The sequence below is a fragment of the Podarcis vaucheri genome (genome assembly GCF_965113315.1).
Source record: "Podarcis vaucheri genome assembly, chromosome: 3".
Taxonomy (NCBI): domain Eukaryota; kingdom Metazoa; phylum Chordata; class Lepidosauria; order Squamata; family Lacertidae; genus Podarcis; species Podarcis vaucheri.
In genome coordinates this window covers 3,933,342-3,957,971 of record NC_138761.1, presented here as the reverse complement: position 1 = coordinate 3,957,971, position 24,630 = coordinate 3,933,342, and the positions used below count along the sequence as shown (strand labels likewise).

Genomic DNA, 24,630 nt, shown 5'->3' with positions numbered 1-24,630 from the left:
GGGAGGAGGGAGGGAGGAGGGAAGAAAGGGAGGGAGGGAGGAAAGGAAGGAAAGGCAAGAAAATGACATATGAAAGGGGGGAGAGGGAGGACATAACTAAAACTCTATGGTACCATGAGTAAATTAAAAGGAAAAACACAATAATTTACATTGTCATTCCTTGCAAGCCTTTTCCCACCTGCCTGGGAAGGCCAGACATTGCCAGGATTGGCAGCGACAGCAACAGCAGATAGAGTCTAATGTTTTATCCTCTTGCTAACTACACTGCCTCAAAGGGTGCCTGCAACTCCCCTCGCCCAATTCTGGCCCCAAAACGCCCCCCTGCGAAGTCTTGCTCATACTCACAGCTTCATCGTCGCTTGGGAAGACGCGGATGCTGAGGTTCTCCAGTACGGATTTGGGTTGTGGTTTTAGGTAGGAAGGGGGCGGGTGCTGGAGAAGGTAGACCAGGGAAAGCCAGCGGTCAAAGACGGGCTCCTCTTCCTCGTTGGTTGCGTGAAACCGAAGGTAATAAGTGCGCCCATTGATCAGCTTGATCTTGATGATCCGCTTCTCTGGGTCGTGAATGGAGATACGCACATATCTCAGAGGGATGAGCCTGTAGTGGCAGCAGAGAGGATGCAGAAAGAGAATATTCAGGGCAACTCAGCAGAAGGATGCGGGGAGCCACTGCCTTGTACTGAAGGAATGGGTTTCCCAAAACCCAAAACTGACCGTGCAGGCAGTTTTAAACTGCACCAAAATCCCTATTTTCCCTTAGCTAAAATGCATAAACTTGAGCCGTTGAGCAAATGTATAACAAGAACACAGCTCTCTCCCTTATCAGTCTGTGGCGGCAATGAGCGAGTGCCAAGTTCCAGTAGAGCAGGGATGATGTGTCTGTACCTTATCTTATGTGCTGACCACAAAAGACGCACAGACCCAATCTGAGAACAGCGCCAGAGCGTGTTCTCGGAGATGACGACCTCTTCCTCCAAGATAAGAGTAGGAAGACGAATTCCCTTTTATGGTTAAGAATACCAGAGCAAGAACATATGTGATGTCAACCTGCGTACATAGGCTGACGTGGTTGGGTTTATATGGGAAGGAGGGAGAGGGTGCCTGGAGATTATATATACTGCATGAAACTTGTCATTTCTTTGGACTTGCTGTGGACTTGATCACGCAAGTGCCTTCTGTTATCTGGAGAGCAGAATAAACTCTTTCTTTGAATCAACCTCAGTGTCATTTGACTTCCTTCCTCCTGTCCCAGACCCAATCGGTGAACTCCAATAAGGCTACAGTACCTAAGCCAAGAGGACCGATCCATCTAGCTTATCAAGACAGATAAAAGAAAGCCCTTCTTGCAGGGCATACTTAACCTGGGGAACTACCTCCCACAGGAAGCAGTGATTGCCACCAACTTGGATGGCTTTAAAAGAGGAACACACAAATTCATAGGGGAGAGGGCTATTGTTGGCGATTAGCCAGGATGGCTCTGCTCTGCCCAGTGGTGAAGCTGCACGCTCTGAAGAATGGATGGTTTTGAATTCTGGTGCTGGAGGAGACTCTTGAGAGTCCCGTGGACTGCAAGAAGATCCAACCTCTCCATTCTTAAGGAAATCAGCCCTGAGTGCTCACTGGAAGGACAGATCCTGAAGCTGAGACTCCAAGACTTTGGCCACCTCATGAGAAGAGAAAACTCCCTGGAAAAGACCCTGATGGTGGGAAAGATGGAGGGCACAAGGAGAAGGGGACGACAGAGGACGAGATGGTGGGACAATGTTCTCGAAGCTACCAGCATGAGTTTGACCAAACTGCGGGAGGCAGTGGAGGACAGGAGTGCCTGGCGTGCTCTGGTCCAGGGGGTCACGAAGAGTCGGACATGACTAAACAACTAAACAACAACAACAACACAGCAGTACTGGGACGTGATGCCTTAACTTACCTGGTGAGCATTGGTTCCTCTGTGTCCTCAGAGGAGACTTTGCCAGCAACAACAGGGCGAGCAATAAACATCAGGGTGGGTAGTGGCAGCTTGATGTTGGTGGAGGCAATGCCAATGATGGCCTCGTTGCACTGGTTGTGCATGAAGATTTGCCGGCCCCTTTTCGTCACCTGGGGTAGCAGAAATAATAGCAACAGCAACAGCAACAGCAACAGCAACAGCAACAGCAACAGCAACAGCAACAGCAACAGCAACAGCAACAGCAACAGCAGCAGCAGCAGCAGCAGCAGCAGCAGCAGCAGCAACAGCAACAGCAACAGCAACAGCAACAGCAACAGCAACAGCAACAGCAACAGCAACAGCAACAGCAACAGCAACAGCAACAGCAACAGCAACAGCAACAGCAACAGCAACAGCAACAGCAACAGCAACAGCAACAGCAACAGCAACAGCAACAACATATTATTATTATTATTACTTATACCCTGCCCATCTGGTGGGGTTTCCCCAGCCACTCTGGGCAGCTTCCAACAAAACACTAAAATACAATAACCTATTAAACATTAAAAGCTTCCCTAAACAGGGCTGCCTTCAGATGTCTTCTAAAAGTTTGGTAGTTGTTGTTCTTTCTTTTTTTAAAAAAATAATATTTATTACTTTTAAGCCTTACAAAAAGGAGAAAAGAAAAAAAAGAAAAAAGAAGAAAAAAGAAGAAAAAAACAAAAGAAAAAACAATACAGTACAATATATAAAAAATACACAACACAACATTAACACATTAAACAAAACGAAAGCAAAAACAGTTCAAAAAACACACATCATACCATCTCAATATCTTCTCTTTCATTCCCTTGTTTCATCGACCTCCTCTCACCTCCCTTTTTGTATTCCATTTCTATTAATTATTTCAGCAAATCCTTTCCATCTTTCTCTATTTTCTGTCATATGATTATCTTAACATATTTTAACCTTATTTTCCATTAATACTATAATACTTATTTATGCTTAATTCCCTAAAAAAATTCTACTAAAGCCGTATAATTCCCTTCCAACATTTTTCTAACACTCATTAATTTTACATTATTTCCATTTATAGATTTTAAACTTTTTCCAATATTCTTCCACCGTCTCTTCTCCCTGGTCTCGGATTCTGCCAGTCATTTCCGTCAATTCCATATAGTCCATCAACCTGGTGATCTTCTGTCCGAGGCTCTTAACTCTTTTCCAAGTCCCTTCTGCGAGTCTTCTTCATGTTTATACATGCACTTCACTTTGTCTTCTCCTGATCTTGTTCTTATTTTCCTTCCTTTGATGCTGAAAAGTAGATCTCGGGGAAATTCCCACCTAGCAATGTTTTTATTCCTTCTCGACAAGTCAGCCAAATCTCCATAGTTAAAACTAAAATTCAAAAGATATTTCCAGTCGTATTTCAAAGTTCCTCCAAGTCTGGCGGTCCCCACAACTCCAGTCTCCTCCTGACCCAAGTCCAGGTCCCAAAGGTCAATAAATCCCTGCATGAAGGGATCTATCCAACTTTCCTTCTCCAGTCCAAGCGGGGCTCCAATCCTCAAAGTCTGACTTTCTCTAAATTTAGTCATAAAAGGCATCAACTTATAGTCATCAAATTGCATCTGTGAGGCTGGGGCTCTCTCCCTCTCCACTTGTGCTACTTTAGGTTCCACAGCAACAACTTTCTCCCCCACCTTCTCCTCAATTTGCCATGTCAAAGTAGGTCCCTGTATCGATTCCTGAATAGCTTCTGTATTAATATTCACCCTTTGTCCCAAATTAGTCACTTTTTGTTCCAAGTTATCAATTTTTATAATCATCACATCCGTCTTCTTATGGAGCTGTTCCAGTGAGTCATTAATCTTACATAATGCAACCACTAAGGCTTCTTCTGTCAACATTCTTAACGGTCTAAGGTCAATCCCAGATTCTCACAGTCTTATCTTGCAGCTGGAAATTCCCCCAGCTCAGCTCAATTTCAAAGGCTTCCTCTAGGAGGAAACAATTTCTATTTGTATCAATCCTTTTAAGCACAGTACAAGCAATAAAGTTAGTTTCAATTTTCAATTACTTTTACTCCTTTTTTAACACAGAAGGAGACAATGGAAACAATGTATTTCTCTTCTTTAACTTACTGTCAACAAACGATCTATTCACAGTCAATGAGCATATCCAAAACTTCAGTCTTACTAGCAGCCCGTTTCCAGGTTCAGAGCGGTGGTAATTTGACTTTCTTCACTCTCTCCTGCAGGCTTACGCGGTCTAAAATTCCCCCCCCTCTTCTCCTGCTTCCAAGGGGGGGTTTGATGATTTTAGCCGATGGAAGTTTAATCCTTTATCAAAAGCTTTCCAAGACTTTAGCTTGCAGCCTCTTTGCTTCAGTCTATTTACAAAAGGGCAAGGCGGACTTCCTGTTTGAAACCTCCCCGTTTCGGTGCCAAATTAAGACGTTTAAAAATCCAATTTTCTGTTCTACTCACGGGTAGTTGTTTTAAGATCAAATTGTCCACAGGAAAAAGTCAGCGCTCTCCGCCAACAGCAATGTGGCTTCACTCCGTGAAAGCAGTAGTCAATTCGAAGCACCGCGCCACTCACCCCATGTCGCTCCGGATCCCCGAAACCGGGTTTCCCCGCGAGTAGGGGAGGCGCAAAAGGTGCCAGCCAAATCCCACGTTCACAGGCTTCTCCCGCCTGTGATTTTTTGTGGGTCCCTGCCTTCGCCGTGGCGGCCAGACCCTAATTTCCATGAAGCAAATTCCTCCCGATCAGAGGAATTCAGCCATTACTGGAGGCGCTAACCCGGAAGTCCACCGGTAGTTGTTGTTCTCTTTGACATCTGGTGGGAGGGCGTTCCACAGGGCGGGTGCCACCACTGAGAAGGCCCTCTGCCTAGTTCCCTGTAACTTGGCTTCTCGCAGCGAGGGAACGGCCAGAAGGCCCTCAGCACTGGACCTCAGCGTCCGGGCAGAACGATGGGGGTGGAGACGCTCCTTCAGGTATACTGGGCCGAGGCCATTTAGGGCTTTAAAGGTCAGCACCAACACTTTGAATTGTGCTCGGAAATGTACTGGGAACCAGTGTAGGTCTTTCAAGACCAAGATTACCATAACCAAGAGTACCATAACTGTTGGAGAAGGTCTTGCCAAAAAAACAAAAAAGCTCTCCTAGATTAGACTAGGAGGCTGATCTGTCAGGGACTGGCTGGATGAAGAGGAGTGGTGGACAGCAGCAGCTGGGGAATCCCTAGGGAAGCCTCAAAAGTGTGGGATGTAATCCACTGGGAGCAGTCAAGTGCAGCATTCCTTGTTTTCCTAGAGTGGACATGCAAGGATATGTTTGGTCCAGCCAGGCGAAACTTCCTGTTCCTCCTTGCCTGGAGCATCCTTCCTCTTGCACGTGGCTAGTAGGTGGATGTGACCTTTCCAGACCTGGTAAAAGGACAAGGCAGGCTGCCACTCTCTCTCTTTTCCATCTTCCGATCGATACGATACAATACAATACTCTTTATTGTCATTGTCCCATATAGAACAATGAAATTGAAAAATCTACGTCAGACATTCAAAACCCAACAAGCCTGCTATCCCAGCTATCCCAGCCTAGTTAACCCCCTAAAAACTCTGAAACCCCATTTTTAAATACAATATACTCCCATACAGATTACTTTACACTGAGTTTAAAACCAAAATCGCATTTGGGTAGAAACTGTTTCTCAGGCGGCTAGTCCTAGTCTTTATAACCCTGTACCTTCTTCCAGAAGGCAGAAGCTGAAAGAGATCACTTCCGGGGTGCGCACTATCCTGCGCTATCTCTGCTGCTTTCTTATGACAGCATAGATTTGATCCAAGGTGGGAAGAGTGCACCCAATTATTCTCTCCGCAGTCTTTACAACCCTGGATAGCATTGTTTTTCCCCTGACCGTGCAGCTCCCAAACCACACACACAGACCGTAAGTTAATACACTCTCCACAGTGCAATGGTAAAATGCCATCAACAGGTCCTTTGAAAGATTGTTTTTCTGGAGGATTCTCAGAAAATATAACCTCTGCTGTGCTCGTCACCAGGTCTTTGCTGTTTTCTCCCCAGGTTAGGTCATCTCTCAACTCCATTCCCAGAAATCGAAACACTGAGACCTGTTCCACGCACTTCCCCTCAATAATAAGTGGCTGAATATTCAATTCACATTTCCTAAAGTCCACAATTATCTCTTTTGTTTTCTTTAAGTTAAGGAGTAAGTTGTTTTTCCTGCACCACTCCCCCAACTGCTCAACTTCCTTCCTATAGGCCGCCTCCCCCTCTCCAGCCGTGATTAAACCAACCACCGTTGTATCATCTGCAAACTTAATGATCTTATTACTGGGGTATTTGGGGGCACAGTCAGCTGTATAGAGCGGATATAAAAGCGGGCTCAACACGCACCCCTGCGGCGTTCCCGTATTCATGTTGAGATCCGCAAAGACGTGGGAACCTTTCGTCCCGCGAACTTCCCCGAGTGCTAACTGCAGTGACTAGGTCAACCCACAGATGGGGTAAACCTGTTTGCATATGGTTGTAACTTTAAGCCTAAAACCTGCCTTCAGGGATCACGCTCTGCTCTGCCTGATCGTGAGTAAACTTTCTTTTTGTTCCTTATGAATAAGACTGTGGTGTCTTTATTCTTTAAGGAGGGATTCAAGGGGCCTTACAAGGAAAATTTCAAACTGGACAAGCCAGATTGTATTGTGTATTGTGTATCCTCTCCTGCCGCCCTGAACATACCCACAAAAAGAATATTCAGATCCCAGGGTGTGGTGGTGGGACACTGAGGACACGTCAGACGGGGGAGGAAGGGAGGAACGGTTGGATGCTGAAGAGGCAACAGGCTTTCGTAAGCAAGAGGAGCCAGGCGCAGAAAGTGGTTCAGATTCAGCAGATGAAGCAGAGGTGGAGAGAACACAGGCTGCAGAAGCTTGCTGCTCCTACTGTATAAGCTCAACCTTGTCTCCAAGGACACGGAGGTCTTTGTAGCAGAACAAAGAACACAGACACACACCCCACATAGTTTGAGGCTGGGAAGGAGACTTAGAGGAAGTAGAAGGCAAAGGCCTCCAGTTCTGGCAACTGCTTCATAGGGGCCAGTCCTGTCTGTACACTGTTTCCTTGAATAAAGAGTTAACTTTTCTGCTCGTCTCTGCATCTTCGGTGATGACCTGCATCTGAACCAGCCCTGACACGATTTCTGGGTCAACCTTGTCACTTCCATCTTCAGGAGAGACACTCTTACTGCCGTAGGTTCCAAGGCTTCTTTTACATTTCCCTTTATTGTCCTAGAATTGTAGAACTGTCTAGTCCAACCCCCTGCAACTTGCTCTGACAAGCTATAGGAACAGAGGAAGCTGGCCATTTGTCCATCTAGCACAGTATTGTCTACACTGACTGGTAGCACCTCTCCAGCTAGTCCCAGCCCTACCTCGTGATGACCAAACCTGGGACCTTCTGCATCCAGGACAGATGTTCTGCCACTGAGCCACATCAAATAGGATGCTGGGCTCCAGAGTTAGTTGAGGTCATTGTAGGTCACCTCTCTGCGGTTCCATTTACCTGGAAGAAGCTGCTCTCAAACATGGCAACAGACCGGAAGTTCGGGTATTCTCCTTTCCCGAGGTATTTCTGCAGAACTGTCTCAATCGGAGACTGGGTCAGAGAAGAGAAGTCAATGTTTTCATGGGGGCTGTGGAAGAACTTCAGGATGCGGCCACCTGCAGGGGGAGATTGCACAGCCTCAGCATTACATGCAAAAAAGTGCAGTTTTTAATAGTAGTAGTAGTAGTAGTAGTAGTAGTAGTAGTAATAATAATAATAATAATAATAATAATAATAATAATAACAAAAAATTATTTATACCCCACCCATCTGGCTGGGTTTCCCCAACCACTCTGGGCGGCTTCCAACCAAATATTAAAATACAGTAATGCATCAAACATTAAAAGTTTCCCTAAACAGGGCTGCCTTCAGATGTCTTCTAAAAGTTTGGTAGTTATTCTTCTCTTTGACATCTGGTGGGAGGGCGTTCCACAGGGCGGGTGCCACTACCGAAAAGGCCCTCTGCCTGGTTCCCTGTAATTTGGCTTTTCGCAGAGAGGGAACTGCCAGAAGGCCCTCGGCGCTGGACCTCAGTGTCCAGGCTGAACGATGGGGGTGGAGACGCTCCTTCAGGTATACTGGACCAAGGCCGTTTAGGGCATTAAAGGTCAGCACCAACTCTTTGAATTGTGCTCAGAAACGTACTGGGAGCCAGTCTAGGTCTTTCAAGGCCGGTGTTATGTGGTCTCAGCAGTTGCTCCCAGTCACCAGTCGAGCTGCCACATTCTGGATTAGTTGTAGTTTCCAGGTCACCTTCAAAGGTAGCCCCACGTAGAGTGCATGGCAGTAGTCCAAGCGGGAGATAACCAGAGCATGCACCACTCTGGTGAGACAGTCCGTGGGCAGATAGGGTCTCATCCTGCATACCAGATGGAGCTGGCAGACAGCTGCCCTGGACACAGAATTGACCTGTGCCTCCATGGACAGCTGTGAGTCCAGAATGACTCCCAGGCTACGCACCTGGTCCTTCAGGGGCACAGTTACCCCATTCAGGACCAGGGAGTCCTCCACACCCGCCTGCCCCCGTTCCCCCAAAAACAGTACTTTTGTCTTGTCAGGATTCAACCTCAATCCGTTAGCCGCCATCCATCCTCCAACTGCCTCCAGGCACTCACACAGGACCTTCACCCTCTTCATTGGTTCTGATTTAAAAGAGTAATCCCATCAAACTGAATGGATCTCACTTCTGAGTAGACATGTCTACACAAGATTGGACTGTTGTGTGTTTTGGTTGTTTAAAACAGGTTTTTGTTGTTTGTTTTTCTATGTCTGTTTTTCCCCTGTATTCCCCTTTCCTCCCCTTTTACATATTCTATTCTTTGTTTTAAGATTTCTGCAAACTGCTCTGGGAGGTTGTTGAAAAAAGTTATATAAATGCCGGAAATAATAAACTGCTTATTAAAGTATATGAAGCTCTGCTGTTCAGCCTGGACACTGAGATCCAGCGCTGAGGGCCTTCTGGCGGTTCCCTCATTGTGAGAAGTGAGGTTACAGGGAACCAGGCACAGGGCCTTCTCGGTGGTGGCGCCTTCCCTGTGGAACGCCCTCCCACCAGATGTCAAGGAAATAAGCAGCTATCTTACTTTTAAAAGACACCTGAAGGCAGCCCTGTTTAGGGAAGTTTTTAAATATTTAATGCTGTATTGTTTTTAACACTCGATTGGGAGCCCCCCAGAGTGACTGGGGAAACTCAGCCAGATGGGCGGAGTATAAATAATAAATTAATATTATTATTTGCATGTGCACAACACGTTTAATCCAACCACTTTTATTTTGGAGAATAAAGCAGTCCCAGAATGGTTTCGCTAACCATGTGGAACAGATAAACTGCAATTTAGTTGTCACAAGCTGTATTTTGTTCTCAAATTTCAGCAGCGTTAAAATCTTCCATCATTGTTCAAGGGCCCCCTGTCAAAAATGGCACCCCTAAAACTGCCTCTGCGAGGTAGACCATTGGTCTGATGCAGTACTTACAGTGGTACCTTGGTTTTAGAACAGCTTAGTTTATGAACAACTTGGAAATAGAACGCTGCAAACCCGGGAAGCAGGTGTTTTGGTTTGTGAATTTTGCCTTGGGAGCATGTACCGCTTCCTGTTGAGCGTGTTCCATTTGTAAATCGAGTCCTCCGCTGCTAATCGGGCTTCCTGTTGAGTCTGTCAGCTGTTGAGTCCCAAGCACCCACGCAACACTGAGGTAGTATTTGGAGCTTTTGTTTTTGCTATTTATTTTTTACGTTTTTGCTTGTGTGGCTTTTTCGTTTTTTTGACTGTGATTTGTTCCTCGTTTTATGGGACTGACATGTGACTGTGACTTGTGACTTGGTTTTTGTGACTGTGTGGAACCCAGTTCAGCTACTGACTGATTATGTGACTGCGGAAATGGATAAAAGCCCCCCATCCAAACAAGGACTATCATCAGTGCATGTAAGAAAGAAAAAAAGAATTTTTATCATCTACAATACTGTCTAAGGGACGCGGGTGGCGCCGTGGGTTAAACCACAGAGCCTAGGGCTTGCTGATCGGAAGGTTGGTGGTTCGAATCCCCGTGATGGGGTGAGCTCCCATTGCTCAGTCCCTGCTCCTGCCAACCTAGCAGTTTGAAAGCATGTCAAAGTTCAAGTAGATAAGTAGGTACCGCTCTGGCGGGAAGGTAAACGGTGTTTCTGTGTGCTGCTCTGGTTCACCAGAAGTGGCTTAGTCATGCTGGCCACATGACCCCGAAGCTGTACGCCGGCTCCCTCGGCCAATAAAGCGAGATGAGTGCTGCAACCCCAGAGTCGGCCATGACTGGACCTAAAGGTCAGGGGTCCCTTTACCTTACAATACTGTCTTATTTATTTCATAGTCCAGCACAATGATTATTGCTTTCATTTTATGGATCAATGGTCTCGTTAGATAGTAAAATTCATGTTAAATTGCTGTTTTGGGGGTTGTTTTTAAAAGTATGGAATGGATTAATCCATTTTGCATTACTTTCCATGGGAAAGCGCGCCTTGGTTTTAGAGCGCTTTGGTTTTGGAACGGCTTTCCGGAACGGATTCAGTTTGGGAACCAAGGTACCACTGTATAAGGCATCTTCCTAGGATGATAACAATCCATGCACATGATGTATCAGGCTGCTAGCGCATGAAAGCTTAAGCTATAATCAATCTGTTTGTGATGAAGGTGCTCCGAGACTTTTGGGTTTTTGTTGCTTTTATTTTGCAGAGACAGACTTGGCAAGGCTGCTCCTCTGGTCGATGAAATATTTGCAGTGTCTAGCAGCCAACAAATAAAGCATGAATCCAGCCTCGCCATTTATAACAGTGACATTTCCTATCAACACCTGTCCTCACACTAGCAGTAACACAAAGGTAGAGAGAGTCAGAGATAGGATCTATAGATCCAGCTGTGCAGCATCTGTTCTGCGCCGTGTAGGGCAGCCAACCTGGTGTCATCTAGATGTTTGGGCCCACAACACCCAGCAGAGTGCTGGGTGGGGATCATGGGAGTTGTAGTCTAAAACATCTGGCTTGGGGAAAGAGAGCGGCAATAATAATAATAATTTATTATTTATACCCCGCCCATCTGGCTGGGCTTCCCCAGCCACTCTGGACGGCTTCCAAAAGAATATTAAAATACTATAATACATCAAACATTAAAAGTTTCCCGAAACAGGGCTGCCTTCAGATGTCTTCTAAAAGCCTGGTAGTTGTTGTTCTCTTTGACATCTGGTGGGAGGGCGTTCCACAGGGAAGGCGCCACTACCGAGAAGGCCCTCTGCCTGGTTCCCTGTAACTTGGCTTCTCGCAGTGAGGGAACCGCCAGAAGGCCCTCGGAGCTGGACCTCAGTGTCCGGGTAGAACGATGGGGGTGGAGATGCTCCTTCAGATATACTGGACCGAGGCCGTTTAGGGCTTTAAAGGTCAGCACCAACACTTTGAATTGTGCTCAGAAATATACTGGGAGCCAATGTAGGTCTTTCAAGACCGGTGTTAAGTGGTCTCTGCGGCCGCTCCCAGTCCCCAGTCTGGCTGCCGCGTTCTGGATTAGTTGTAGTTTCTGGGTCACCTTCAAAGGTAGCCCCATGTAGAGCGCATTGCAGTAATCCAAGCGGGAGATAACCAGAGCATGCACCACTCTGGTGAGACAGTCCGCAGGCAGATAGGGTCTCAGCAATGGCTTTTCCCACCCGCCTTGCCCCACCCCCTTCCAGCCCGAAGAGCCTTTCTCAGTCCATGACTTTGGGAACAGCAGAAGCAGCTGGGAAGGGATAAGACAAGGACAGGGATATCTTATAAAAATAATTTTATGGGCATTGTGACTTGTCATTATTTTTATTGATTATAGTTTAGTAATTCTTTTGTTGTTGTTTAGTCGTTTAGTCAAGTCCGACTCTTCGTGACCCCCTGGACCAGAGCATGCCAGGCGCTCCTGTCATCCACTGCCTCCCGCAGTTTGGTCAAAAGTAATTCTTTACTTTTCCAGAAAAACATCTACTTCTGCCTGGAGACAGACAGGTCGTGCATCCACAGAAGTGGCCAGAGGAGGAATGACCGCTGGGAGGAGCACAGAGAGAAGAAATGCCAAAGAAACTACTCTATTCCGAACTTGAAAATGGAAAGCGTAGTGCAGGTGGTCAACAAAAGAGGTTTAAAGACTGTCTCAAGGCAAATCTAAAAAAATGTAGTATAAACGCCGACAACTGGGCACCACTGGCCTGCGAGCGCTCCAGTTGGAGAACAGCTTTTACCAAAGGTGTCATGGGCTTTGAAGACGCTGGAACTCAGGACACAAGGGAGAAAGGTGCTAGGAGGAAGGCACACTTGGCAAATCCACACTGTGATCAACTCCCACCCGGAAACCAATGTCCCCACTGTGGAAGGATGTGGGGATCCAGAATTGGCCTCCACAGTCACTTACGGACTCACTGTTAAGACCGTGTTCATGAAAGACAATCTTACTCAGCTATGAGGGATCGCCAAAGAAGAAGAAGAAGTTAAACTGTGGAACTCACTGCCACAAGTGGCAGCAATGGGACCAATGTGGATAGCTACAAAAGAGGGTTGGACAAATTCATGAGGATGTAGCTATCAGTGGCTACTACTAAACACCGACAATTGGGAACCACTTGCCTGCGAGCGCTCCAGTTGGAGAACAGCCTTTAGCAAAGGTGTCATGGGCTTTGAAGACACTCGAACTCAGGACACAAGGGAGAAACGTGCTAAGAGGAAGGCACGCTTGGCAAACCCTCACCGTGATCAACTCTTGCCCGGGAACCAATGTCCCCACTGTGGAAGGACGTGTGGGTCCAGAATTGGCCTCCACAGTCACTTACGGACTCACTGTTAAGACCATGTTCATGGGAGACAATCTTACGAGGGATCACCAAATAAGATGCTGTCCGTCATCCAAAGATGTAGGAAGCAATGCTTTTTAATCCCAGTTGCTGGAAACCACAGGAGGGGAGAGTTGCACTTGTGCACTGATCCTGTTTGGAGATTTCCCACAGGCATCCGGTCAGCCCTTGTGAGAAGAGCACGCTGGGCTAGATCCAGCAACCTCTTCTTACCTGTGCATGTTCTTAGGTACAGAGCACCTTGACTCACCTGTATGGCATTGGAAACAGGCCTTTCTCCCCTTATGATCTTCTCTGTCTGACGCAGGCGACCTCGGCCGGCTGTTTTCTCCCCTTTGAAAGCCTGGGATCCTGGACAAAATTGACATCTGCACAATAGAAAGGTCAGAAGTGTTGGGATTTTGGGGATATCCTGTGCTGACCTGGACGTTTGTTGGTTTTTTAATTTTTTTTGTCTCCCCCCCATTCTTTATAATCACACTTTCATCCAGGAATGTCGAATAACTTACCAAAAAATCATTCAGTTGAAAATCTAACAATAACATGCGTCAAAATCATCCTACTAGTTATACATAACAGTATATACTTTTGTCCCTTCTCATTTATCCTAATTTCCCCCCTCCCTTCCTCCCTCCCCTTTAACCCCTCCCCCAAAAACTTGTTCTTTCTTCAAATCTTTAACCATGTGCACAGATTATTCATTCTAATTTGGATGCTTCCCCCAGTGCTATCCAGTTCCTATAACTTGTCCATTGATTCAAAATCTTTTGACATTTGTTTTCCCCTGTATCTTCCGTCATTGCCTGTTCAAATATATCAGATTGTATAGTCACTCCATTTTTCCATTGTCCATTTATCCTTTTCTTTCCATCCTAATGCAATAATAAGCATTGTTCCACGCCCTGGAATGCGTGCCACACCCCTGGAATGTTTGCCACGCCCCTGGAATGCGTGCCACACCCCTGGAATGTTTGCCACGCCCCTGGAATGTTTGCCACGCCCCTGGAGTGCATGCCATGCCCCTGGAATGCATGCCACACCCCAGAACCCACACCACGCTCCCCTGGGCAGCATGCCATGCCCTGTGGGATACGTGCCACGCCCCCTGGGATGAGTGCTGCTCTGGGTACCGGAGCAGGTCGCTTCACCTCTGGCCACGGGGCCTTGGAAGTGAGAGTGACCAGCTGCCCTGTTCTCTGTCAGCATGAGGGGAAGGCAGAGCAATTGGCTGCCCTGGGACTGAGATCATGGTGCAATACCAGGGGTCCCTTGAAATCAGTTGCCTTGTTCTCCCTCACGCAAGGAGCGATATATTTCTGCATATTGCCAGGTCAAAATCGTTATCACGGTGTGATTTCTCGTTTTAAATGTATTCCTTGATTTACAAAGGTATGTGCAATGTCTCTCTCTCGTATCCCCCCCATGTAACTTTTTATTTTTTTATTTTTTACAAATCAGTTTTATTTGTTCAGACATCAGGAAGAAAAGGGGGAAGAGGTGGAGGGGGGAAAAGTGAGTGGGGTGGGGTCAGGTGGCGATGTTTCTATTTTACTTAATATATGTGGGGTTTGGTGTCAGCGTTGCTTGTGCAGGTTCTCTGCTGTTCACTTGTGTTTCTTTGGTGGTGAGAGAGGTTGGGGTTGGCTTAGGGTGTGGTTGTTCGTTTGTGGTTGGCTGTGGTGATCTTTGATTTCGTGTGAGTGGGGTGGGTGGGTGTTTTGGATCAGGCTAGCCCAGGGGTCTGCAACCTTTAAGACAAAAAGAGCCACTTGGACCCGTTTCCGAAGGAAAAAAAACTGAGAGCCGCAAAACTCGTCATTATAAAAATAACGTTTTTATTATTTCTTTGTTTGACCCCTCAGAATTACTCCTCCTCATAGAAATAAACGTTAAATTAACAAGTTACCTTTTTGTGTGTGTGTGTTCTTCACTCCCCTTCAAAACAGTGACCAGCGTACATGCCCCCTTTCAATGCAGTGACCAGCGTACATGCCCCTTACAATGTAGCGGGGGGGCGGGAAGGTGACGTCGAGACGGTGCGTGACTAACGCACACACCGCCCCCATGCGACGTCACAGCCAGTACAGTGCCCGCCACAGTGGGGAGTGTCGGGGCGCACAATGCGCCTCCTCCCCTCGCTAGTATCCGCCCCGGAGCCACAGCAAAGGTGTAAAAGAGCCACATGCGGCTCCGGAGCCGCGGGTTGCAGACCCCTGGGCTAGCCATATTGATTTGTATGCTGTTGGTGGGTTTTTGTCATTGTCTTGTTGGGCTGTGTAACTGATTTTGGCCAATATAGTGAAAAACCGCACAGTGCTAAAACAGATCCACATTCTCTTCTGAGCAGGGGCCACAGGCAAAAGCGATGCTTATTTTGAATTTGCTTTTCTGATGTTCTGTGTTTGGCTGACTATATCATATGCCTTGTGAGCCGGTGGCATATGAATGCTTGTTTCAAACAATAAATAAAAGTGGGTTTGTGATCTCACTATGCGAAAACGACAAAAAATTAGTTGTGGGAGGGGGGGAAGGGTGTGTTCTGCATACCCCTTGGGGTCCCGAACCCCTAATTGGGAACCACTGGATTAGAGAATTGCAGCTGGAACTTCTGTGTGCTTGCTGAGAAGGAAGACCCACAAAATTGCAACCTTACAGGATTACAGTCAGAAACTACTCAGCTGCACTTGGAATTAAGTGCTGGCTGTTTGCAGTTCAGTCTGCTAATTAAGTAGCTAATTGAAGTGTGTGAGGTGTGGAAACCTCATTCTAGAAAGCAATTAATTACGGCTGAGAGCCAACAGATCAAGGGAAAGGACTTGTGGGGCAGGATGTGAAATAGTTTGAAACGGGAAACATGCCAGGGAGAAAGGAAGTTTGCCCCAAAAAGGGATGTTGGAGAATTCTGATGGGAACGGAAATGGCCAATCTTCACTTATTTGCCCCATGTCCAGAATAGAATCCCAGCCAATGAATGCGAACTTTATTTGATGTCACTGCTTCTTTCAGTCCCCAAATGATAAGTAATTGATTACATGCCCCCCTCAGTTGCATTGAGTGAGGCGGACTAACATAATAACAACCTAGTTTACATAATTTGTCTCATTAATTACATAAGTTATAGAAATTAACCGCAGCACAGAACAATATTGATAATGTAGTTTTTGTTGGAAAGTGATCTGCAGTAGAATGGAAACAGCAATGCATGTGATCTGTCCCGTGAGACCAGGGCCCTGCAGGATTTAACCTCCTTCCGCAGGGCCTGTAAAACAGAGCTATTCCGCCTGGCTTTCAATTTGAACTTAGCCTGATCTTTTATTCCCCTTCCTTCCTTCCCTCCCCCTCCCCTTTTTATGAAGATTACCCGCTCTGGGATCCCACAGCTAATTCTCCGCTGACCCAAATAGAACTAATTTAGCCAGTTAGCCCTGGTGATCATCTAATGTTTATTGGATGGATTTCCCCCAAAATTGATTTTTGATTTTATTGTTATTCACGTTTTATACCGTATTTTATGCTGCTTTTGTAGACTCAATTAAGTGTTTAAAATTTGTTGTTAGCCGCCCTGAGCCCGGTTTTCTGAACCGGGAAGGGCGGGGTATAAATAAAAATTTATTATTATTATTTATTATTACCTCGTGTTACATACGCTTCAGGTTACAGACTCCACTAACCCAGAAATAGTACCTTGGGTTAAGTATTTTGCTTCAGGATGAGAACAGAAATCGCACGGTGGCGTGGCAGCAGCGGGAGGCCCCATTAGCTAAAGTGGTACCTCAGGTTAAGAACAGTTTCAGGCTAAGAACGGACCTCCAGAACGAATTAAGTTCTTAACCTGAGGTACCACTGTATAAAAACAGTTTCCCCACTGAAATGCAAGAGTGCTGCCATCTTTGCTCAGAAATTCCTACTTATTTTCATTTTCATATAATATCTGAATTGTAGCAAATTCCACAGCAATATAACTCCAGATAGTTTATTGCTCTTTACCTCCAGTTATACTCAGTCTTGCCCTTTATCTGTGTTTCTGAATTTGTATTCATATTTATTCCCAATAATTCTACTTCCCCTGTATTAACCTTATATCCTGCCAGGGGTCCCACAGACATCAAAGCGTTGTTCTGTTCCCATTGACTATGGCAAGGCTTAACGTAGTTAAGGCAATAACGAAACATCATCTGCATATTCCTCCCCCCCTTATTTTTATTCACTATAACCTTGTTTCCTCTTATTTTGATTGCTATGAGTTTTAATACAAAAGCAAATAAGGGCAGCAACACAGGAAGACTTGTTTTGTTCCTTTCGTTAAGTTAATTGGTTTCGATGTGAACTTTTCATTGTTCTCCATTTTCAACGTTCGTCCCAGGTGGGGATTTGAACCCAGGTCTCCCTCAGCTTCTAGCACAGCGGTTCTCAACCTGTGGGTCCCCAGATGTTGTTGGACTACAACTCCCATCATCCCTGAGCTCTGGGCTTGCTAGCTAGGGGTGATGGGAGTTGTAGTTCAACAACAGCTGGGGACTCGCAGGTTGAGAAAGGCTGCTCTAGCACAACACTCAAACTTAGCCTTCCCCAACTTGCTACCTTCCAGATGTTTCAGACCACATCTCTTATCCCCACAGCTGCATATTCCTGTATTGCAGGAGGGTCAGACTAGATGATGCTCAGTATTCCCTTCTGACTCTACAATTCTATGGTTCTTTATCACGACTGTGCTGGAGGATGTACAGTGGTGCCTCGCAAGACGAAAAGAATCCGTTCTGTGATTCTCTTCGTCTAGCGGTTTTTTCGTCTTGCGAAGCAAGCCCATTGACGGATTAGCGGATTAGCGCTATTAGCGGCTTTTAGCGGCTTATCGGATCAGCTGATAAGCGGCTTAGTGGCTTAGAAAAAGGGGGGGGAAGGGAAAAAATCCCGCAGGAACTCGCAAGACATTTTCGTCTTGCGAAGCAAGCCCATAGGAAATTCGTTTTGCGAAGCACCTCCAAAACGGAAAACTCTTTCGTCTAGCGAGTTTTCCATCTTGCGAGGCATTCGTCTTGTGGGGCACCACTGTAAAGTCTTATACTCTTATACCTGGAGGATGTAAAGTCTCTCCCTGCTTGGAATAAATCCAGGGCCCCAGAATTCTCTTCAGCTCCACGGTTAGGGACAAGACCAGGTTACTGGGATGCCTTGAAGGGTCTGCTCTTCCTACATCTGCAGCAGGCAAGCTGAACTGCGTCCAGCCAAGACAAGGGGGTGGTGGACTTCATTTCTCCCCAGCCCCTCCTGCACCACCATTGTGATGTCACAATCCCACCATTGCATCACGTCATGGCTTCATGTGACTTTCCCCCTTGCCCTGGCTAGCAGTTGTAAGGGAGCACTGGTTGGAGGCACCAGTTAGGGAATTCCCAAGGGAACCCCCAGAGGAGGAAGGCTCAGAACCAGGGAGTCGGTGGTGGGATGCCAAGGAGAGGTCAGAGGAGAGGACCAGGAGGAGGTGTTGCATGCTGAAGGGGCAACAGGGTTTGGTGGGCAGGGAGAGTCGGCGACAGGGAGCAGTTCAGACTCTGAGACTGAAGCAGATGGGTGTGTGTTGTTAGAATTCCTGCTCTGTGATTGCAGTCATGGGATTGTTGTCTATCACATGACGGTGTATGTTTCGACTCCACAGAGTGGGCAGTGACGGAGACAGGATGTTTGTCTTACTGTGTTCCGTGAAGTGGGACTATTGTCCTTTGTCCTTTTTCTCTTTGCTGTCTGGTGCTAGAGATAGAGGGAGCCATGTTACAATGCTCCGTGTGTGTTTATATGTATATAAAGTAGATTAGCCAAAATGCTGAGTTGCTGAGGTCTGTTACACAAGCTGTGAAGACTCTGCGGATCCCTAAGTGTGCAGGTGTTGATTGGCATCGGTCGCTGTGATGTACAGCCTGAAGAAAGCTTATGAAACTCCCGAACGATCGACCAGGAGGGAGGGAACATGCCAGTCGGGCATGTGTCTCTGCCAGAGTCCTACTCGAGTGTAGGCTGAACTCCTGACATGTGTGTGTGTGTGTCAAGAGACTGCTGAAGAATCCCAGAAGTCTCCCTTTACGGCTGCGGCTGCGACAAGCTTCTTTCTCCCTGATCTCCAAGAAGATAATGAGGAGGGCAGTACACAGGGCTTTCTTAAGCATATCCGGCGCCGTGGTGCAAAGCTCCCTCTGCCCCCCCCCCCGTTTCCCAGAGTTGTCAACCTTTTTTTAAGGGAGGATGGCGCTGCCAGCGGGGCTCCTCCAGCAGGGAGGGAAGAGGTGGAGGCTGGACACGGCCAGTGTGCTGTGGTGGTTAAGAGCGGTAGTCACGTAATCTGAGGAACAGGGTTCGCTTCCCCGCTCCTCCACCTGCAGCTGCTGGGTGACCTTGGGCTAGACACACTTCTCTGAAGTCTCTCAGCCCCACTCACCTCACAGAGTGTTTGTTGTGGGGGAGGAAGGGAAAGGAGAATGTGAGCCGCTTTGAGACTCCTTAAAGAAGAAGAAGAAGAAGAAGAGTTTGGATTTGATATCCCGCCTTTCACTCCCCTTCAGGAGTCTCAAAGCGGCTAACATTCTCCTTTCCCTTCCTCCCCCACAACAAACACTCTGTGAGGTGAGTGGGGCTGAGAGACTTCACAGAAGTGTGACTGGCCCAAGGTCACCCAGCAGCTGCATGTGGAGGAGCGGAGACACGAACCCGGTTTCCCAGATTACGTGACTACCGCTCTTAACCACTACACCACACCACATGCCACAAACGTGACATGAGCCAACAGTGTGACGCGGCAGCTAAAAAAGCCAATGCAATTCTGGGCTGCATCAATAGGAGTATAGCATCTAGATCAAGGGAAGTAATAGTGCCACTGTATTCTGCTCTGGTCAGACCTCACCTGGAGTACTGTGTCCAGTTCTGGGCACCACAGTTCAAGAAGGACACTGACAAACTGGAACGTGTCCAGAGGAGGGCAACCAAAATGGTCAAAGGCCTGGAAACGATGCCTTATGAGGAACGGCTAAGGGAGCTGGGCATGTTTAGCCTGGAGAAGAGGAGGTTAAGGGGTGATATGATAGCCATGTTCAAATATATAAAAGGATGTCACATAGAGGAGGGAGAAAGGTTGTTTTCTGCTGCTCTGGAGAAGCGAACACGGAGCAATGGATCCAAACGACAAGAAAGAAGATTCCACCTAAACATTAGGAAGAACTTCCTGACAGTAAGAGCTGTTTGACAGTGGAATTTGCTGCCAAGGAGTGTGGTGGAGTCTCCTACTTTGGAGGTCTTTAAGCAGAGGCTTGACAACCATATGTCAGGAGTGCTCTGATGGGGTTTCCTGCTTGGCAGGGGGTTGGACTCGATGGCCCTTGTGGTCTATTCCAACTCTATGATTCTATGATCTGTGGAGGTAGAACCAGTCCCTTTGTCTAGGTAATGGTTTTGCCTAACTTGTTAAGCACCACAATTAGCATACCCAATAAAGTTGCTTTGTGCCGCAAAACAAATGGGTAGGTCTGTCACACCTCACTTAGCTGCCAATTAGGAGGAGAAGTTTTGGGGTGTGAGCTAAGATGAAAGCAGACTGGAAGCTGGAGACACAGTGACTTCCTTGCTCTGTTCTGGGTCCAAAGCTGTGGCTAATGGATAAACAAGATCTGTTGGGGTGTCATTGCTTGGAGCCCCTCCATCTTAGGCTGAGGTTGTAAAGGTAAAGGGACCCCTGACCTTTAGGTCCAGTCATGACTGACTCTGGGGTTGCAGTGCTCATCTCGCTTTATTGGCCGAGGGAGCCGGCGTACAGCTTCTGGGTCATGTGGCCAGCATGACTAAGCCGCTTCTGGCGAACCAGAGCAGCGCACGGAAACGCCGTTTACCTTCCCGCCGGAGCGGTACCTATTTATCTACTTGCACTTTGACGTGCTTTCGAACTGCTAGGTGGGCAGGAGCAGGGACCAGTGGCGTAGCGTGAGGGGTGCAGGGGGGCCCGGGCGCAACATCTGGGGGTTAGGGTTAGGGGGCGCAAATCCACGGGTTAGGGGGTGCAAATCCACGGGTTAGGGGGCACAAATTACTTGCCTTGCCCTGGGTGCTAACAACCCACGCTACGCCACTGGCAGGGACCGAGCAATGGGAGCTCACCCTGTCACAGGGATTTGAACCGCTGACCTGATCGGCAAGTCCTAGGCTCTGTGGTTTAACCCACAGCGCCACCCGTGTCCCCAGGCTCAGGTTGTACATATGTGTAAATATAACCATATATCCTAAAGACACTGCAGTCTCCGCTGAGCTTCGTTCCTAGAAAGCTGAACTGTGGGCAAACTCTGGAGCCCCTGGGAGCTCTTAGAGATTGGGACAGAGAAAATTGTGTCCCACTGGCTCTTTCCATTCTGCTAGGGTTTGTCTATGCCATGGGTAGGCAAACCAAGGCCCAGGGGCCGGATCCGGCCCAATCGCCTTCTAAATCCAGCCTGCAGACGGACCGGGAATCAGTGTGTTTTTACATGAGTAGAATGTGTACTTTTATTTTAAATGCATCTCTGGGTTATTTGTGGGGCATAGGAATTTGTTCATTTCCCCCCCCAAAAAATATAGTCCGGCCCACCACATGGTCTGAGGGACAGTGGACTGGCCCTCTGCTGAAAAAGTTTGTTGACCCCTGGCTTAGGGCATGGGTAGGCAAACTAAGGGACGGAGGCTGGATCTGGCCCAATTGCCTTCTAAATCCGGCCCATGGATGGTCTGGGAATCAGCATGTTTTTACATGAGTAGAATGTGCCCTTTTATTTAAAATGCATCTCTGGGTTATTTGTGGGGCATAGGAATTCATTCATTTTTTTCTGTTTTCAAAATATAGTCCGGCCCCCCACAAGTTCTGAGGGACAGTGGACCGGCCCCCTGCTGAAAAAGTTTGCTGACCCCTGCTCTATGCCCATCTTTAAATACTCCAGTTTGCCCACCTTAGCTCAGAGGCACCTGACATTATTGTATAAACACCTGTGCATGTTCTTCTTCTTTTCAAATGTTTTTGGCACACACATTTTACCATCCTGGGCTTTGGCCTTTCTGCCTCACTCGTGCCGAATTTAGTGTGCAAACACAAACGTGCTGCAGAAACAACCCGTTAAGTCCCCTGTGCATGGAAAGCGATCCTAAATATTCCTTTGAAAGTTGGGGAGCGAGTTCGAGTGAGCCACGGGGTTGCAAGGTCTGCAACGCACGGTCTGCAAAGCAGGCCTCTGACTCATATCTCTGCCTGAGACTTGAGCGAGTGGGGTGGCCAGGGCAGAGACAGGGGTGTGGGTGGAGAATCCGCTCAGGTAGCACATTAGCGCCATGCTCATTGACGGTGTGCTGACCACAACGCTACAGTAGAAATAGAAAAGTAATTTATTAATCTTTTCTCTTTTTTTCTTTTTGCTATGTACAAGTTTAATGGAGGAATCTTGGCGTCTGCAACAATTAAAAAGAACAGGGTTTTGCGTCTCATTTCCCCTGTTTTTGAACATTCAATGGTTAACAGAAGGAGGTGCGCCCAGCTCTCGCTACATTGCTAATTTTCAGTCATGCGGTCTTTTCCGGAGACGATTGTTACCAGGCAGGGCAGAGGAAGGGGGCAACGGGAGTCTCATGGGCTCCTCAGCCCTGTCATTACAAAAATACACCTTTGAAAGTGACAGCCTATAGACAGCGGCTTTGACAAAATGCATGCCATAGGGAGAGAGAGAAAGACGGAGAGGGGTGAGGAAGGGGGAACAAAATATTCACAAACACCACAGTACTGCCAATCCAAAGATGTCAACCTCGTTTGGGCAACATAATCCAGGATTTTGACTCGGTCCCAATTAAATTCTGGTGCTAAAATAAAACAAATATCAAAGTTGCAAGCCAGAAACCACAGCCTTTCTTCATTTCTAGCTATCACAGGTGGTCAGGGATTCTTTAGTTGAGATTCTAGCATTGTAGGGGGTTGGTCTGGATGACCCCCGGGGTCCCTCCCAACTTTACAGTTCTGTGATTCTATAAATATCCCAAGGGCGCTTAGATAGAAGTCAATAACTTGTTTACACAATCACAATGGCATTCCTAAATCTGGCGCCCCCCCACCCCGATGTTTTAATTAATTAATTAATTACATTAAAATTATATACCGCTTGACTTAAAAACGAAATAAAACAGAAAGCAGTTTGCAAAGAAGAACAAAAATCTATTTTTTTAAAAAAATGGGAAAACAATTAAAACATTAAAAAAAATTAAAACCAGCAATGATTTTTCTTCTTCTTCTTCTTCTTCTTAAAACAGCATTTTAGATAACTGGCAGGCTTGGCTCAACAAAAATGTTTTTAGCAGATACTGAAAAGAGTACTTTGAAGGAACCTGTTTGATCTCAATTGGCAGGGAGTTCCATAGGTGTAGGTGCCAACACACTAAAATGTAGATTGCTTACAGATGTGGAAGGGGTGTTGTGGGTCACCTCTAACAGTGCTGGCTGGAGGTGATGGGACTCATAGACCAAAAACATCTGGAGTACAACCAACCAACCAACCAACCAACCAATCAATCAATCAATCAATATAAAGCCCTACATGGCTTAGGTCCAGGCAACCTGACAGACCATATTCCCACATATGAACCTGCCCAGTCTCTGAGATCTTCAGGGGAGGCCTTTCTCTCGGTCCTGCCACCCTCACTGGCGTGCTTTGTGGGGATGTGGGACAGGGCCTTCTTGGTGGTGGCTCCTCCTCCTGGGAAACTTTGAAACTCCCTCCCTAGTGAGGCTAGACAGGCTCCCTTCTCACTGCTCTTCCACCTGCAGGTGAAGACCGTTTCATTCCAACAGGCCTTTGGGAAGTGTTTGTTCAAAAAAGGGCTTCTAATAGCACTTGGCTGTTTCCATCATCTTATTTTTCCATAGTCTTTTAATTCTGTTAGAGCTCAACTGCTTCTCTCTCATATCTTTTTAGCTCTTCGCACTTTATCCACGCTGCGTATTTTCATTTGCAAGCAGGTCTGGGACGGCAAACATGGGAACGACGATAAATAGAACGAGAACGGAAGGCGACTAAATCAGAAGCTACGGGGTTGACTTCTGAGGCTTTGGCAGACCTGAACCAATTCACTATAAGTTGGCGGTACGAGAAAAAAAACCGGAACGCCGGAAAGGGGGGGGGAGTCCGTCCGCCTGCCTAGATCTCGTTCTGCTCTTTTGGGTCATCGGCTAGGCCATCGTACTCGACGGATCGTGGAGACATCCCCAGGTACTGCTTCAGAAACTCGCTGAACCTCTTCTGGTTGTGCCACTTGCGAGCCGATTTCCGGACCCCAATGAAGCCTCCAAACCGCTTCTGGAGCTCCTGGACTCCGGCTTCCCCTACCGGCTCGTAACCGAACGGCCCACTCAGAAAGCCGCTCACCCCTTTCGGTATGTCGAACTGGGCCGGCAAGTCCCTCAGCAGAGCTTGCACCCCGTCGCCATCTCCACCTTCCGCTTGCCGGAAGAGACCGCTCGTCTTGGACACCCCCTTCTCGCTCCCGGCCTTGTCGAGGTCCGCCGCCCGGGCCAGGCTGCCGAGGCGTTTCAGGCCGCTTCGGCTTGGCCGCAGGCTGCTGTCCCACATCTCCAAGGGCCGGCTGGTGTCGTCTTCCGGGCTGTTGAGGTCGAGGGGCAAAGGAGCCTTGCCGCCGGTGGCTTTGCTGCACAGCCCCCAGGTGGCGCTGGAGAGCAGCTTCCCCTCGCACTCCA

At 47.4% G+C, this 24,630-nt stretch overlaps 2 protein-coding genes across 5 annotated transcripts in view; both read right to left on the bottom strand.

Annotated features, from left to right (window-relative positions):
- The window catches only part of LOC309529521 (Golgi-associated RAB2 interactor protein 3-like), a 29,212-nt gene extending 11,057 nt beyond the window's left edge, over positions 1-18,155 (bottom strand). For all 4 annotated transcript variants that reach the window (XM_082217817.1, XM_082217816.1, XM_082217818.1 and 1 more), the window contains exons 1-5: positions 17,967-18,155; positions 13,144-13,261; positions 7,514-7,671; positions 1,928-2,097; positions 346-598 (exon numbers count right to left, since the gene is read on the bottom strand). In XM_082217817.1, the coding sequence (XP_082073943.1) occupies positions 346-598; positions 1,928-2,097; positions 7,514-7,671; positions 13,144-13,261 (699 nt within the window). In that variant the 5' untranslated portion in view covers positions 17,967-18,155. The remainder of the gene's footprint in view (positions 1-345; positions 599-1,927; positions 2,098-7,513; positions 7,672-13,143; positions 13,262-17,966) is intronic.
- A 4,104-nt stretch (positions 18,156-22,259) lies between these two features.
- PNOC (prepronociceptin) overlaps positions 22,260-24,630 on the bottom strand; it is a 54,195-nt gene continuing 51,824 nt past the window's right edge. The window contains exon 3 of the mRNA XM_082218073.1: positions 22,260-24,630. This exon is cut by the window's right edge and continues 6 nt beyond it. Within this exon, the coding sequence (XP_082074199.1) occupies positions 24,074-24,630 (557 nt within the window). The 3' untranslated portion in view covers positions 22,260-24,073.